At 35.4% G+C, this 18,674-nt stretch overlaps 1 protein-coding gene across 1 annotated transcript in view; it reads left to right on the forward strand.

Moving 5' to 3' along the window:
• Positions 1-18,674, forward strand: part of TNNI3K (TNNI3 interacting kinase) — a 296,569-nt gene that overhangs the window by 12,599 nt on the left and 265,296 nt on the right. The window contains exons 2-3 of the mRNA XM_070405387.1: positions 7,885-7,988; positions 8,568-8,676. Coding sequence (XP_070261488.1) covers positions 7,949-7,988; positions 8,568-8,676 — 149 coding nt within the window. The 5' untranslated portion in view covers positions 7,885-7,948. The remainder of the gene's footprint in view (positions 1-7,884; positions 7,989-8,567; positions 8,677-18,674) is intronic.

The raw sequence follows: 18,674 nt of genomic DNA on the forward strand, positions 1-18,674 counted from the left end.
TCCTGCTGCTCTTGAAATCATAACACTCCCTTTAATTTCTATTCGGGTTATTCAAGATTTTATGTACAGTGAAACTTCAGCTGTGAAGGAAGCCAGGTTATTCCTACAACTAAAGTATAAAATGGATAGAAAACTATACAATTGAGTCAATGTCGGTTCTGGTGGGTAGGATACTTAGCTGAACCACATGAACAGAAGGGAGATTATGAACCTTTGATCACTTTTCAAAGGCTGGTGCCATTTCTGACACTGATATGATGCAGGATGGCAGGAGGGGGGCATAAAAATGTGTGGCATGATAACCATTATCACTATTGTTCCACTGTGAGAAAGGAGGAGATGTAATAAAAATAATGGTAGCTATGCTTGGACAGACTACCTACTGAGATTGTTCCTGCTTAGAGGAACTAAGCAAAGAACTGGTAGCATGGAATTAGTCAGCAGGCTCATAACAACCACATATTATATAGGTCTACTTTTTGAACCTTTAAATAATTTGCCCTATCTACATCAAATCAGTTTTATTTTCACTTTGAGGAACAGCCACAAGTGGGTAATTGGTAAGTAAAAATAAGACTAACTTAAAGTAAGTAGAACCATTTTTGTTTCCTCCAACTTTTTTTTTGTTTGTTTTTGTTTTATATAAGTGACACATTTCAGACATGGAAATGTTATTTTTCCAAAGGCAGCAATTAGTTATTAACTGAACTATAATTATAATGCAATGTTATTTCCTTAGCAGGGCAACTGACTCTTAGGGGGAAGAAGGAAGGATGGAGGATTGGAAGTGGCTCAAGTCATGAAGTTTAGATTATTCTGAAGGTTTTAATGCCTCAAATAATTTATTTCTCATTGGAATCTAGGCTTTATTAGATGCACCATCTCATTACCAATAATGTATACCGCTTTATTGCAATTGCTTATTTACTTGTCTATTCCTGGGCCACATAAGAGTTTTGGAATGCTTGATACATAATAGTACAATACATGCTTATTGACTGAATAAATGAATCAATCAAACCAATGAAGAGCTGAACTGACAATTGAAAGAAGTCCTATCAGTTTGGAAAAAGAAAGTCTTAGCCAGTGACAGAGATATGACTCCTCTCTATTTAATTTAAATTATTTAATAAAGTTCACTTCATACCCAGCAGTAAAGGAAGGCATAGCAAACATTAAGATTTTTGCATTTGTAGTTCTAGTGTATATTGGAAACAAAAATAGCAAGATTGTTTTATTCCTTATTTAATATACTCTCACAGAGATACTGAGAATACCTATTTTACATTACTGTGATATTGATTTTTCACACTTTCATTATTATACCTATAATCTCAAGTCCTATGCATTTTTTAAGATTAATATTGCCTCAACAGTGTTAAGATTCATAATGTTGATTTATAGTTTCACCCAATGTACTATACATTTAGATATTTCAGGAAAAAAGAAAGGAAACTTTTTTGAGAAATAAGAATCTTGCAGCCGAAACCGGTTTGGCTCAGTGGATAGAGCGTCGGCCTGTGAACTGAAAGGTCTCAGGTTCGATTCCGGTCAAGGGCATGTACCTGGGTTGTGGGCACATCCCCAGTGGGAGATGTGCAGGAGGCAGCTGATCGATGTTTCTCTCTCATCGATGTTTCTAATTCTCTATCTCTCTCCCTTCCTCTCTGTAAAAAATCAATAAAATATATTTAAAAAAAAAGAATCTTGCAAATTATGCTGGTTAAAATGCACAAATATATTGTTTAAAAAGAAATCAAAGAATTTTAAAAATTGAATAGTAGTAGACATCTTAGCCAATGGTTAGTTTTCCTTTTATGTAATTTGGTTTTAATATAATTGAATGTTTTAAAAAGAAGAATGTATACCAATTAGTAATTCTGTTTAGTTACCAATCATGTTTAAAACAATGGTTATCTTAATTGCTTGTCAACCAAATGCAACCCATCAAAATCTAAACTTCTCTAAAACTTGGAAACAAATTAATAAGAACTCATTTACAATGGAAGAATGATTTAGGTTTTAAGTGTAAATGACTCAGGCTCCTAAATGTGATAAGAATTGTTCCAAGTACATCAGTCAGATTCATGGGATATATGTCTTTATAATTCCTCTGTTGGAATCATAAAAGTAGAAGAAATATCAAGGTCAATTTTTATCTTTTTTCATCTTGAAAGCATCCTTTTAAATATTTATGAAGAGTGTAGTATAAAATATAAATAGCAGATGCACAAATGTAGACTGGGATAAATAAATCATATGAACCCAAAATAAAGGAATTCAGAAAGAATGTAAATAGGCTGATTGAAGGAGTATTAGCACATGTCTATGTATACGCTGAGGTAGTCTGATAAATCAGTTGAAAAGATGGAGGCATTAATGTTAGATTTAGGCAATTCAGTGGAACATGAAGGTTGATCAAAAATGAATAGTTGAAGAAATAAGTTATTTACTAAATCTATGCTGACATTCTGAATGAAAAAGAAAAATACCAAGCAAGTATAAAAGAACAAAAAAGCTTACTATTAGTTATCCTCCTTAGAGAAGGCTTTTTCTTATGCTATATCCTTGAAAAACTCAAATTGTTCTGTTAAGGATTTACTAATTTTTTTATCATATTTATTTCTTGTTTTAAATTTTTCCTTAATTTTTAAACATTACTGACTTTTTTTTGTTAAATCAGTTTTAGATTTATAGAATAATTGAGCATAAAGTACAGATAGTAGCCATATACTCCTTCCTTCTCCCTTCCCTCCCCTGCCACAATTTCACCTAATAGTAACATCTTATATTGCTTTGCTGAACCAATATTGATACATTATTATTGATTAAAGTCTTCGTGTTTTACAGTTTTGTGAGGTTTTCCAAATGCATAATGTCATGTATCTGCCATTACAATATCTTACAGAATAATTTCACTAGCCTAAAGATTTCCAGTGTTCAAACTACTCATACCTTCCTTCTCCCCTCCTGACAACCACTAATCTTTTTACTGTGTGCATAGTTTTGCATTTTTCAAAACGTTATGTAGTTGGTATTATGTAATATGTAGCCTTATCTAACATTCTTCATTTAATGTTCTTTCATGACTTTTCTTGGTTTGTTAGCTCATTTTATTTATTTCTGAATAATATTCTACTCTATGGATATACATACTATTTGTTTATTCATTCTCCTCTGAAAAGGCATGTTGGTTGCCTCCATATTTTTGTAAATCACTTAAAATATGAGACTGTACATGCATAGTCAAATCATCTGTTGCCCTTGTGATAACCCAGGATATAACTGAAAATCTGAAACAATTATTTTTTCTCTTTACTCCAGTTCTCTTTTCTCTTAGATGGAATTCAAATACACATCTCACTTTAATCAACCTTAAAATAGTGCCTCTCAAAGTATGTCCCAAATATCATCTACATTAGAATCACTAGGAGTGTCTATTAAAATTCAAATCCCTGGGCCCAGAATTTCTGAGAATGGAGCCCAGGTTTATGTTTATTTACAAAGTAGCACTAGGTGGATTCTACTTTTACTAAAGTTTGAGAAGGTGAACACTTTTGTAATTAGGTTTTTTGTTTGTTTGTTTGTTTGTGTTTTTTTAATAATATACTAGAGGCCTGGTGCACTAAATTCCTGCAGTGGGGGAGTCCCTTAGCCCAGCCTGCACCTTCTCGCAGTATGGGAGCCCTGGCTCCTTACCACCCACTCAGCTCGCTGCTCCTTAGCACTGCTGCGGAGGCAGGAGAGGCTCCTGCCACCACCGCTGCACTTGCCAGCTGTGAGCCCGCTTTCTGGCTGAGCGGCGTCCCCCCTGTGGGAGCGCACTGACCACCAGGGGACAGCTCCTGCGTTGAGTGTCTGCCTCCTGGTGGTCAGTGTGCATCATAGCCATTGGTTGTTCTGGTTGTTCTGCTGTAATAATCACTTAGGCTTTTATTATATAGTGCTGGGGTCCAGCCCCAGCGGTCCAGGGGTTCCCAAAGGTGTGGACGGAGTCAGCGAAGAATGATTTACACGGAGACAGCGTTCAGAACTCTCTAGCTTTCCTTAGTCTCCGTGGATCTTCCCTGTGCCTGGCTGAGGCCACAGAGAAGGATCCCAAGGCAAGCTGAGCCTTTATTTTATAGTGAGCGGTAAACAAGGTAGTGGTTTCCATAGTTACACAGTTCTTTTAAGTTTCACTTGTTTACACTGTTCTTGTGAGTTTCACTTGTTTTTGTTCTTGTTGCACTTCCCTCAGCCCATTAGCTTCCCGAGTAAGATCTAGGGAGCGTTATAAGGTCAAGCCTAATTATGCTAAGAGGACTGTGCCCTCTAAGCTGGGAATTGTTTATGACTTTGCCCACAGGTCAGTCCGAGGCTTAACCCTATATCAGCTCCCCACAATATAGTTGACTTAACATGTCTTCCATATATCTGGAAGTCTTAGAGCTGAGATAAGTAGATTTCCATTTACAGCATGTGGCCAACTAAGGTAGAGAAAAGTAATTTTTACAGAAATGTACTGAGCAGTGGGGAAAATATTTCCTGTTTCCATGTGGATTCTCTTTAGCATTCTTTGTAAAGGAAAGCAGGAGTGTTATCCTGGATCACTTACTTATTTCAGCTCTTTGTTCACCTCACTAATGACCCTCAGGAGGCTTAATACACATTCTTAGAATGGGCTTATACATATTGTGCCTTTAGAACTAGGAAAGTGTTATATAGTTCAATGATGTTTAATATTTTAGGTATTAATATTATCATTTCCTGCTGTTCTCCCATTTTTTTGAACAAAATTTATTGCCTCTGGGTATGGGAAAATTCAATTGAGATGCTAACTGGATTTTCAAACTCATAGCGGAAATAAGTAATTTTGAAAACTAAAGCTTTCATTTGTAAGAGCTTAGGGAAAACAAAAAGATTTTTGAAAGTAAAAATCTTAAAATTTTGTGGATCAATTTTTATGTTATATCCCAAACAGGAAATTGGGAAAGACAATGAAAAATGATATGAACTAACCTTTTCTTCATCAATAGGGGTGGCACACACATGCACACAATACATGGGTAGAAGATCCAAGATGGTGGAGAGAGAAAATAAGAAAGGAAATCAGGAAAAATACACAAATTTAAATGTTGTACAGAAGGCCTAGAGCCCTACCTCTAATCCCTGTCCCTCTGGATTCAGGATATGAAAACCATGGATTTTAATTTAATTTTTAAAAATTTGTCTTTATTGTTCAAAATATTACATATGTCCTCCTTTATTCCCCCTTTGACTCCCTCCACCCCACCCCCCTCCTAGGCCTAGTACACTATTATCCTTGTGAGACATAGATTATTTTAAAGGAAATTTGAGAGAAGAGAGTACTTATAAATTACTTCCCAAGACATAGCCCTTGGTATTGCAAACCATCTAGTAAGATCTTCAGACCAAGGAAGCACTGAAGAAGCCAGGTAGTGAATTCAGTGATCCCGAGGGCAGCATACCTGAGGAAAGCAAAAACTTTCTGACCTGAAAGAAAGCTGGTGCAACTTAAGATGTCTCCCCTTCGAAGAAAGAAAACTGAATGCATGGACCAAGTAAACAGAGGCCCCCGAAGCATAGCAGACATCAACAACCATGGCATATACTGATGAGGAAAGATAAGGAGAGTTATATCTAGGGGAGGATGGAGATGTTCATGAAGTCAGATTTCTCCAGCTATATCTGATCAGTATGGAAGCCCTACCTCGGGAACTTATCTTACTTTTGCTGAGAAAAAGTTGTGCGAAAAAAAATTTATCTAAGTATTTGAACATCCTACATAATAAAAGAGTAGTATGCAAATTGTCCCCTCGACCAGGAGTTCTTCTGGGAATTCGACCAGGGGCCAGGGCTGGCCAGGGGAAGGGAGGGAGTACCCGGCTGGTCACTGCCAGCCACTAGGGACCCTACCAGTGCCTGAATTTTGTGCACTGGACTTCTAGTTCAACTATCATAACTACAAATTTTATACCTGTTACATTGAAACTATAGTCTCTGGAGGTGAATCTCAACAAACATTAAAATGTATACTTTATAGGTATAATTAAATTATGCAAAATAAGTATGTAGTTAAAAATCAGATATTTTTTCTTTCAGAGTTTTCCATTCTATCTGCATTGTACCCTGAGTTCACTTATATTGATAGAATTATACTTATAAAGAGAAATGCCTTCATGAAGTGGAAAGTGAATGAAAGAGAAATTATATAATATGTATCAATAATAATATCTAGCTTGGACTTTAGAATCATAAAGATCAGAAATGAGTCCAGACTCTACCATCTACTAGCAAATCTGGCTTTTTTCAACCGTATTATGGGAATAATATATACCGGATAGGATTGTATGAGTATCTGCCATACAACAGGCATTCAATCTTATTATCTCGTAATGTAAAATGCATTCAAACCTGTGAAGAATTTTTGTGAGTTTATTTGAGCCAAACTGTCAACAATTGTCAGGAATCAGAATCTCAATGTATTGGGATAATTCTCTGGAGAATGTATTACCTTGTTTTATTACATTACAATCAAAGGAGTAGACATGAGAGGGTTACATGAAATCCATTGGTGATATATTAGGGAGGTAGGAGAAAGCAAAGAGGGGGGAATCTCTGGGATTGGATAAAAAGTAAAATGATAGACACATACTTATTTTACTTAGGTGGGTACAGGATAGTTAACAGTCAACAATTAACATGATAACAATAACAATGAAGGTGTTTGTGGTCTCAGTTCTGGCTCCAGCAGGCTCATTTGATTGTGCCCTGAGGGGTCTAAAAAAAGGGAAGTTACAAGTTACCCTGACATTCTTCAGGTATGTTATCTTAGATGCAAAAGACAATAGGCTCAGTAAAGTTGATCTTTGTTAGGAAAGATACTGGCCTAGGACCTAACTACCCACCATAAACTGCCTTTTAATTAAAGGTTTTAATTTCAGAACATCCTTTGTGGTTACTTTAGGTCTCTAGAGTTTTCAAGGCTACCACACAGGGCAGGATTTCCTTGAGTTAGTCAGGTTACCATTTGGCCCCTTTTCATCCACAATCTGTACTCTTCTTATTGTTCTTGTCATTATTTTATGAAATGTTATTTGTAAAACTCAGTGTCTTAGATTCTTATCTATGATTCTTAAGGTTAGCATGAAGAATAATTAGTTTAAATAAATCATGGTCTATGTTGAAAATTTCTTCTTACAAACATAATTTTGTAGCTTTAATATAGGAAAAACTTGCAATCCTTTCTATGGGTTTTCATTATTTATATGTAGAGGTAAATTCTATTACAGTCACTCTTCTCCAACTGCCATGGGTTTGGCTCAGGAGAAAATGATTCTGAAAGAAAATCTGAGGTAGTTTTTATAGTTCTTTGTGGACCTTATATACAACTGAATCACTTTCTAGATATGGCTATTAAAGAAATGATCCATAAAAGTATATATCTCAGAGGAAAGGTAGAGGTGGATGGGTGGGTGGGTAGGAAGAAATCAACCAAAGAACTTGAATGCATATATGCATAACCCATGGACACAGACAATAGGGTGGTGGAGGCCTGGGGTAGGGGGCAGGGGCGGGCTATAAGGGGTCAATGGGAGAAAAAAGGGGACATATGTAATACTTTCAGCAACAAAGATTTAAAAAATATTTTTTAAAAAGTATACATGGGTAGGTAATCAATTGATGGAGGCAAATAATCCTATTGAAACATTTACTGAAACATTTTTGATACAACACTTTTAAACAGGCCAATTAGTTTATGATTTTACCCTTGAAAGTACACACTATTTTGTTCTTTGTCACTGTTGCATGACATTCCATTTGGTAGTCTGCTTATTTTTAGCCAGACTATCAAAGTATTTTTCTACTGGACTGTTACAGCACTTGAACTTGGAATCTTGTAATGTGAGGAACTGCACTGGGGAAAAGAAGAAACAGCTAACAAATGGGAAATTATAAATCTCGACCAACCCAAACTTGCACTGGTAAATATTTTATATCTTCAAATGTAATATGGTTCATTAATAGTGGTAGATAATTAATACTTCCTTGGAATATTTGTTAATTTTTATACAGGTAATAAAATGATATAATATACAAAAGTGTTATGAGTATATCTGAAATTAATTTTTTTGAAATAGAGAAAACAAATTTATTACAAAAATGTATTATTAGTTCCTAGGTATAATATTGTAGGGAAAAAATTGTAATACTGCTGAATATAGGGATCTTAGAATTATATCTAAGTACCTAGTATTTAGAACCAAAAAACTCTTTTCTAGAAACTGGAGATTGCTATAATTAAAAAGCAATTAAATCCAATGAAATAAGTCAAATATATATTTTATGTAAATGTATTATCTAATATCAAATGGGTTCTTAATCACTTCAATTCAATATGATTGCCTTTTAAATATAAACATCTGCATTTTAAGCTCACAGTAATTTAAATTAAGTATGTAGAATTAAGAATAAAAAAGAGTTTTAATTACTTCTATATTATGATCTGTGTTTACATTTTGCAAAACAATGTAAACTATGAGTTTATCCCCTTTTTTTCCTAGATGAATGGAAAAAAAAGGTCAGCGAATCTTATGTTATTATAATAGAAAGATTAGAAGATGACCTGCGGATCAAAGAAAAAGAATTTACAGAATTAAGGCACATATTTGGGTAAAGTTATTATTTCTTTGTATAAGTGACTTCATTATTTATCTTGTTTTAAAATATATCTCTATATATTTAAAAACAAAACTCTAACCAGTCATGTTCTCAGTCTTAGAAGGTAAAGTTATCCTCTTTTGACCATACAAACAGATTATATTCTTAAAATATGGCTTCTACACTCCCATAACTGAAGTTTGAAAGGAGAGGAACCTAAGGGCTAGCCTTTGAATACTGTTGCTGATGCAAATAGTCTTCTCTGGAATTAGATCGTTCTTGTAAGCCTTGCCAGCAACAAACAAGACGTCTCTTCCCAATGGTGGCAGAATATTGGCCACATTGTTTTCTTTGCGCGACTAGTCCAATTTTAACAAACCCTCTGGTCTCTTGACATTGAAAGGATGTCTCTTAATGGAACTGAGTAGTATTCTGCCCCTGAAAAATCATATAACAATGAGTTATATTGGCTTCAGGCTTTCAGGGGGTTTTATTCTAAGATAATAATAGAAAAATAATCTGGCATTGTGCCACAACCTTGGAACACATAAAACGTTCAGAAAAGAGGGTCAGACCCTTATATACACAAGCATCCTTATGGAGAAATTGAATCTGGCCTTGAGAAACTAGATGCATTGGGGTTGGGGAAGGCCGTTAGTTTAAGTTAGCTGCCTGACTGAGACACAGTTCCATGTAGGCCAGTTAGCCATGTTCACTTACAGCTGTGTTAGTCAGATAATGCACTCATGACAAAGAACTCCCTCTATTTTACTTGGAAAGCAAGTATAAAGCAATGAAAAAATGACATATTTTTAAAAAGAAATTTCAGATATTGTAAACATACTAAACTCACATAACTGGCAAATAAAATTATTCAGTTATAATATAGTTTATATGAAATTTGTTAGGGGATCATAAGGCCTTCATAAGTGTTCAACTTATGGTTTTGGAAATACTAGATTCTCCTGTTATTTATTTGGCACAAAATGATTAACTCAGCATTGACATACGTGATGAGATACCCTGGGTTGAGTTGACTTTTGCAAGTAGTATCCCATGCTCAGTTATGGGGAAACTTTTAAATTTCCTGTAAAGATGTGACTGGTACTTTGGTATAATATATTTACACATACATATTTATTTTGTTGGAAAAGAGATATGAATATAGAACTTAATCATAAGCCCTCTAGCTCTTATTAACTAAGATAAATATACCTAATGAAATGTGATTCAATTGAAGAGATTTCCCCCAATTTTATAAAGTCAAAACCTTATTTATTTATTTTAATTAAGGAAATATTATACAAATACATCAAGCCTGATTTAAAAAAAAAAAAAAAACATCCTTTTAAGGATTGAGCAATGGGCTTGAGATGTAAATTTTTCTCTCACATCACATCAACAAGCAGCTATTTCGACAGCTCCCACTATAGCTGCCTTTTCCTACATTTTCACTACATGTGATAAAAGTGACCGCCTTTTTGCTGATTAGTATTGGGGGTGAGAGGCAAGAATCAGCGGCAAGGAGATTATAGTAGAAAATTTATTGTGCCAGCTATATTTAAGGTGCTATTCCAGACACATCAAATATAAAACATTATTTAATCCTCACCATGACCATGCATGGAAGATAATATTTCTGGTGGATGATAAACTAAAGAACAGAGAAGTTGTGTTTGATCAGATCACGTGCTGGAACTGTGATTTGTAGCAAGTTTGTCTTGACTCCATAGAGAGAGCTTTTCTTGTTTGTGTGTGTGGTTTTCTTTTATATTGAATTTGTTTTTTAATTTTTGATTTAATTTTATTTTTCCATCACCTTTTATCCCATCTGTCCCCTCCCCTCATCACCCTCCACCACCACCAATCACCACATGTCCATGTCCTTTAGTTCGCTCTCATTTTTTTCTTTTTTGCTCAATCTCTTCACCCTGCCTAGCATGGCCACCCCCACTCCCCACAACTGTCTGTCTGTTCTCTATCTATGAGTCTATCTCCATTTTGCTTGGTAGTTCAGTTTGTTCATTAAATTCCACATATGAGTTGAGATTATATGGTACTTGTCTTTGACTAGCTTATTTCACTAAGCATAATGTTAGAGAAAGCTTTTCTTACTGTAACACCTGCTTCTTATTATAGAACTTCAAAAACTGGTTGAGAGGAAATACATCTATACATGTAAAACCCTAAGCAATAAGTCGACCCTTTGACCAGTCACTATGACTCAAACTGACCACCAGGGGACAGACGCTCAATGCAGGAGCTGGCCCCTGGTGGTCAATGTGTTCCCACAGCGGGAGCGCCGCTCAGCTGATGGATGGGCTCCTCCCCTGCCGCCTGCCACTCCGGACACTACTACATCCCTTGGGAGATGTTAGACTGCTGGTTTCGGCCTGTGGGGATCGGGCTGAAACCGGCAGTCCGACCTTCCCTGAGGGGTCCCGGGTTTCGAGAAAGCACAGGCCAGGTTGAGGGATCCCACTGGTGCATGAATCTGTGCACTGTTCCTCTGGTATATAAATAATTCACAGAAGACAGTCTATGTGCCAAGTAAAAGAAAAAACAATATTGTTTTTAAATATAAAATAAAGATTTGGGGTCTTGATTGATTCATTGATTTTAAAAAGCATTCCAGATAAAAAGCATTCCAGCAAAGATATATAGGCAAGAGTAAATGTTTTACCATGGAAAGTGAAGAAGAGGCAAGAAAAACTAACATCTTGACCATTTTATGTAAGTTGAATAAGAAAGCTATGTCAGTTATGTTAAGGGTTTTGCAGTCATGCAAACAGTTTTAAATCTAGCTTCTTCTATTTACAAACTATGTATCCTTAGATATTTTACTGAATCTCCTGAGCTTTATTTATATTTTAAAATGAGGTTAATAACCTCACAGGCTATCTGCAAAATGATGCCGATGCCAATTCAATGCTGAGTACAGGGCCTAACACACAATAGGCATTGAATAATTGAAGGTTTTTATTACAATGATTGATTAGATAAATAGGGCAGTTTGAAAGACTGAAGACTATTATCGAATGGGAGTAACAGATATTTTATTGAAAGAAGGTGAGAAAGTTAGAATAAAATGTTTTTATCTGAAGAGGGTGTTTTCAAAAGTAAAAAATGTAAAATGTTAGAGCACTTCAAGATTACGCAAAATTCCAAATATAAATTTTAAAAATTGTGATCGGGAGCGATTTAACGAGTTTTCAGACACTCTATTAAAAGGCTCGTCAAACTGGATGTCAAATTCTCTGAGAATAATGGTAGAGCATTTTGTAGAAAGGAAGACTGGTAGCCTGGTGCTAAAGCCATTAAGGAAGCTACACACACATCCAATTAGCCAGAAGTGATAATAATGAAGCCAAGGAGAGGATTACCAGAGCCTAGAATCATGTTTCTCCAAGGGCTAAGCACCTACTACGTAGAGGAGCCGGCAGTGCTTGCTAAAATTTTAGATTCCATGATTCCACTCCATCTCAAATGAATCAGGACCTCTGGGGATGACTTCCAGAAACCTGAATTTTTAACAAGCTTCCCAGGTAATACTTTTGCATGCTAAAAATTATACTTCTGCTAAAGTTTGAAAACTAGACTTCTAGGAAGATATCAGAGTTACGCTGGCTGAGAACTCTGCCTGAGGTGTTATCAGTGAAGAAGTGCAGAATACGAGAACAGAAAGCTGGCAACTAGTATGATCTCCAGAGAGTTAATGGAGCAAACAAACAAACAGAAAAAAGGAGTACCCTGCTTTGTCTGATCCCATCAAGGCCAAGAGCATCATCCAGGAAAGAAAGTCAATCATGCCTAGGGCAAATTTCACAGAATTTTCTTTCCTCTAGAAAGAATGGATGACAAGGAAAGAACAGAATGGAGTACGGAGAATAGAAATTGTCTCACTCACTGGCTCACATACAGAAATCTTAAGAGTATTTGGGAAGATAAACTATAATATTGTACAAAATCACATTTAGATGAGTAGGACATTTTAGGTGTCAAATATGTGTTAAAATATTTCTCTTTCTCATCTTTATTCATGTCTTACAGAATGTGAGGAGTACTCCTGTGATGAACAGTTGTGTTATGCTGCCTGACATCAGGCTTTCTCTAAAATAAGATAGCAGAAAAACTGTAAAAGATGCCCCCCCTCCACCCCCCGCAAAAAAAAACAAAACACTTTTTTTAACACTAGAGTAACAGGTGGAGCATAACTGAGGTAAACAAGTTCATCTGGGGTTTTATTTGGATTTTGTTTTGTTTTGTTTTCATTTGCTGACAAGTTTCTTTATGGCATTGATGGTAGATCTTCATTTCGTTCATTAAGAGACTTTCTCACCATAGTGCACCAGGGCTTCTTCCTGTCAGCTCAAATACACAGTCTCTTGGTATAGCTTTCACCCATAATATAGTACAGAACAATGTAGCATTAAACTTTAAAAAGACAGAAAGACCTAAAGCATTATCTTACTTAAGCCAATTTATGGCACCTTTAGAATGAGAGCTTGATATGAGTAAGAAGAGGAATGGAAATGGCATGTTCCTTCATCTTCCACAATAAAGTTGTATTCACTCATAACTTTTGACATTTGTTGAGCTAATGGTTGGGTGATGGGAAGAGATGAGGAAAAATAGAAGGCAGAAGAAGGAAGACAGAAGTGTACAGTCGAGGACCATTGTCTGACTATTTCGTCTTGTATGTTCTCTTTGATCTTTTTGTTAATCAATATAATGGCACTTAATTCATGGTGTTGTTATCCATTTACAGGTCTAACTACTACTATATGCGTTCACTAAAGACAGCCTCTTATCTTGTTTAACTTCATTTATATTTTTTATTTCTGATACCTATTTGTATAGCAATTGAAAGGAAAACAAACTAAAAATTTAGTGTCTACTATATGCTAGGCATGCTACATGGTATTTTAATATGTATTAGCTCATATAATCCTAAATGTATACAGGGATGGGCAAAAGTAGATTAATAATAACAAATTACACAGTAATTAATAAATGAATTATAATACAAGAATAAACTGTTTTGCATACTCAGAACTGTGAACCTACTTTTGCTGACTCCTGCATATGTAAAATGCTTTAGAACAATGTTTTGCTAATTTCACTGTAAATCTTTTTGTCTGATTAATCTATATTGTAAAATTTGGATCTCTATCACCTTACTCCAGAGAAATTATAATTTCCAGTGCCATGGCTTGTTCACATAATCAAAAGAACTCTATTTGTTTATTTTCTCCTTAGTCTCCATTGCCCTAGGAGCTGTGTCTGTAAAGATATGTCTGCTATTTTGCTGCCTCATGGAGTCTTGTAGGATTTTTATGGTTTCCCTTCTTATATTTAAGTCTTTTAGCCATTTTGAGTTTGTTTTTGTGTATGGTAAGTTGGTGATCTAGTTTCATTTTTTTGCATGTATCTGACCAAATTTCCTAGCACCATGTATTGAAGAGTCTGTCTTGACTCCATTGTATGCTCTTGCCTCCTTTGTCAAATATTAATTGAGCATAATGGCTTGAGTCAATTTCTGGGTTCTCTGTTCTGTTCTATTGGTCTATATGTCTGTTTTTTTGTGATAGTACCAAGCAGTTTTGAGAACCGTAGCTTGGTAATATAGCTTGATATCTGGTATTTTGATCCCTCCAACTTTGTTCTTCTTTCTTAGGATTGCTGTGGCTACTCAGAGTCTTGTTCTATTCCAGATAAATTTTTGGAGAGTTTATTCTAGATCTTTGAAATATGCCATTGGTATTTTAATGGGGATTTCATTGAATCTGTAGATTGCTTTGGGTAGTATGGACATTTTAATGATGTTGATTCTACCAGTCCATGAACATGGAATGTTCTTCCATTTGTTTATGTCTTCCTCTATCTCTTTTTTCAATGTCCTGTAGTTTTCTGAGTACAGGTCTTTTACCTCCTTAGTTAAGTTTATTTCTAGGTATTTTATTTTCTGGGGTGCAATAATAAATGGGATTGTTTTTTTCATTTCTCTTTCTGTTGAGTTCATTATTGGTGTATAAAAAGGCCATAGATTTCTGGGTGTTAATTTTGTATCCTGCTGCATAACATCAAAATAAAAAGCTTCTTCACAGCAAAAGAAACCATCAATGACACAACAAGAAAGCCCACTGCATGGGAGAACATATTTGCCAATGATATTTCTGATAAGGGTTTAATCTCTAAAATTTACAGAGAACTCATACAACTTACCAAAAGGAAGATAAACAATCCAATCAAAAAATGGGCAAAGAACCTAAATAGATACTTTTTGAAAGAGAACATACAGAAGGCTGAGAGACACATGAAAACATACTCAAAGTTACTAATCATCCGAGAGATGCAAATCAAAACAACAATGAGATACCATTTCACACCTGTCAGAATGACTATCATCAACAAATCAACAAACAAGTGCTGGCGAGGATGCAGAGAAAAAGGAACCCTCATGCACTGCTGGTGGGAATGCAGACTGGTGCAGCCACTATGAAAGACAGTATGGAGTTTCTTCAAAAAGTTAAAAATGGAACTCCCATTTGACCCAGTAATCCCACTTCTAGGACTATATCCCAAGAAACCAGAAACACCAATCAGAAAGGATATATGCACCCCTATGTTCATAGCAGCACAATTTACAATAGCTAAGATGTGAAAACAGCCTAAGTGACCATCAGCAGATGAGTGGATTAAAAAACTGTAGTACATCTACACAATGGAATACTACACCGCTATAAAAAAGAAGGAACTTTTACCATTTGCAACAGCATGGATGGAACTGGAGAGCATTATGCTAAGCAAAATAAGCCAGTCGGAGAAAGATAAATACCACATGATCTCACTCATATGTGGCATATAATGATCAACATAAGTTGCTGAACAAGAATAGATCCAGAGACAAATGGCAGGTGGGGGCGGGGGTGGTTAGAGGGCAACCAAAGGACTTGCATGCATGCATGTTAGCATAACCAATGGACACAGACACTGGGGCGTTGGGGGCTTGCCCGGGGTGGGAATGGCTGAGGGGGGAGGTCAATTGGAGAAAAAGGAGACATATATAAAACTTTAGACAATAATAATGAAAAAATGAAAGAAAAAGAACCCTATTTTTTCTCATTTTAATATATTTTGACATTGAGTAGCTATACTTTGGCCAATAATGACAATATCTCACTTTAAATTGATTAGGTTTAATAAATGAACAAAAATAGTCAGAAAATGCTGTTCTAAATTGCAACATTTAGAGAAAATTAAAAAAAAAAAATTAAGGAGGTTTTCTGAGATGTACCTTACTTCTTATTTTCTCCCTGAAAAGTTCTTCTGGGCCCAGCTACAGATCACGATATGTATCCTCCAAATAAGACATCTACTTTTTCAGAACTATAGCCAATTATGAAGTTTAGCTATTATAAAATGAATAAGCATTGCAGAGGGAGCTTATCTAAGAATAGTGAAAGTCCCTATCAAGTTGCTAATAGAATATTGAGGGGAAAATGTCATCTTTTGAAAAGTAAACTAGAGTAAAAGTATTATTTGGCTTGTTTGGTTAATACATTTTGCTAATTTGCCCATCAGCAGATGACTGGATTATATGCCAAACTAAACAAACAAACAAAAAATAACAGCACCGACAGAAAGAACTCAAACCAAAAAAAGTTAATTCACATTGCCCCAAGACTGCCTACCTTCCTACTTCTTTTCTTCTTTTCCTAGTTAAAATTAGTTATGGCCCCGGCAACATTTCTCAGTGGTTTAGCATCGACCTATGAACCAGGAGTTCATAGTTCAATTCCCAGTCTTGGCACTTGCCTGGGTTGCAGGCTTGATCCCCAGTAGGGGGTGTGCAGGAGGTGGCAGATCAGTGTTTCTCTCTCATCATTGATGTTTCTATCTCTCTCTCTCCCGCTCATTTCCTCTCTGATATCAATAAAATATATATTTTAAAAAAATTAGTTATGAATGAAATTTTAAAGGAATATTGTGTAAAAACCTTGTGAAGCAGCTTGATCTCAATCTCTTGCTGTCTATCGCTCACTCTCCATCTCTGTCTCTTTCTCTCTGTGTCTCTCTAACTTGCTACCTCACTCTAACTTTCCCTCTTTTATCTTTCCTCTATTTTTCTTTCCTAGCCCACACGACCTCCATGTTTTCTTTCTCTTTTCCTATCCCCCTTCTCAAATGCAAAGCAAAACAATAGAAAAGATAAAATAATCAATATGAATGCTTCAGTAAAAATAATTATTATAGCAGCGAATATTTACAAAAGCTTTATGAGGTCTAATCCACTTAAACCACACAATCCTCTGAGATACGAATTATTATTGTCCCAATGTTATCATCCTTAGCTATTCTTGCTCTATCTGCCACCATATCTCAATAATTGTTTATTGTATGTATGAATGAATAAATGAATGAATATACTTCATATTGTTAGTTTGCAGATTTGATCTGCGAGATATCAGACAAACACATTTCTGGATATTTCCTAGGGATATATCATGGGAAAAGATCTTATTCATGATTGTTTTCTATTTCTGTTGTCTTGGGGGAAAAACAGAAGCACCCACAGAGAACTACACAGGAACTTACAACCAGCCATTTGAAACCTAAATTATCAATTTGGAAACTAGATGATCCATAACAAATTCTTACCAACTTCTACCTTCTTGGTCTTTCCTTACATTTCAGACAATGAGTTAATTTTTAAAATATGTCTACCTATCTGAATATTTTGGACAGTAATGTATTAATTTTTGGCCAACTGTTGAAATGTTATATTTTTAAAAGTTTCCACTGGTGGTCATGTCAGATATTGTGTTGAAAGGATAAGATCATGAGAAAGAAGTTTAATTGGATCACAAAACTGCCTACTTTCCTGGGTAAAAAGTAAAGACTAAGAAAAGAGTTCATTATGCTACAAGAAAGAAAGTAACCTTTGGGTACAGAACTACAATTTTTTAATGATTAAGGAGAGAATTAGAAATGTATTCATAATAGTGACTTCATTTTAATTAGGGACTTCATTTATGCCCCAGCAAGCACTGTGAACTCATTAGGATATGTTAAGTTACAGTATGGCATGGTAGGTGATGAAACATGTAAGGGGAAATTAAAAAATAAATTGAGTGTAGGGTATTAGAATACATAAGTGATGCTCAGTTGGCAGTGAAGTTGACATACACAGTTGCTTTAGAAGAGGCAAAATAAAGTGAAATTAAATATCTCTCCTAGGAATGATTGCTTTAAAACCTTGAACATTTTAATTACATGTATCAAAACAGAAACATTCAGCTAGAAGTTAGTGGGAAATGAGAATTAGGATTCAAATATAGTTCCAAAGTAACTCTTTTTAAAAATTATGTTCCAGTTATTGAAGTTAAGATAAAATTTGTGCTATTAAAATTGCACTTGACTGCCAGATATTGTGAGAGTTTATTCTCTGATGGTTCATTTTGTTGGTATTAATAGGAGTTGCATGAATTCAAGGATAGAATTCAACAGCAGAACAAAGCAACAGGCCACAGCTCAGTTTTGAGTGAGGAGCTCTTTAGAACTGTATTATACTGAATCACTAAAGAATGATCAAGTCTAGTTTAAGATTCAGTGAGCTGCCTGGCAAGGTATTTTAGTTGGTTAGAGTGTACTCACAATATGCCAAGATTTTGGTTTTGATCCCTGGTCAGGGCACATATAAGAACTGAGCAATGAATGCATAAATAAGTCAAACAACAAATTGATGTTTCTCTCTCTCTCCTTTCCTAATCTCTCTCTCACTTCCTCCCCATAGCTGTAAATCAATCAATTTTTTTTTAAATTAATTAATTAATTTATTTTTTTTATTTTTCGCTTAAAGTATTACAAAGGGTATTACATAAGTGTCCTTCCCCCCCCCCCCCCCCCCCCGCCCTTGACAAGCCCCTGCCCTCCCTTACCCCCCAGTGTCTTATGTCCATTAGTTATGGTTATATGGGTGCATACAAGACCTTCGGTTGATCTCTTAC

Source organism: Myotis yumanensis, unplaced genomic scaffold (assembly GCF_028538775.1).
Source record: "Myotis yumanensis isolate MYYU_CA2020_CCGP unplaced genomic scaffold, mMyoYum1.0.hap1 SCAF_2, whole genome shotgun sequence".
Taxonomy (NCBI): Eukaryota; Metazoa; Chordata; class Mammalia; order Chiroptera; family Vespertilionidae; genus Myotis; species Myotis yumanensis.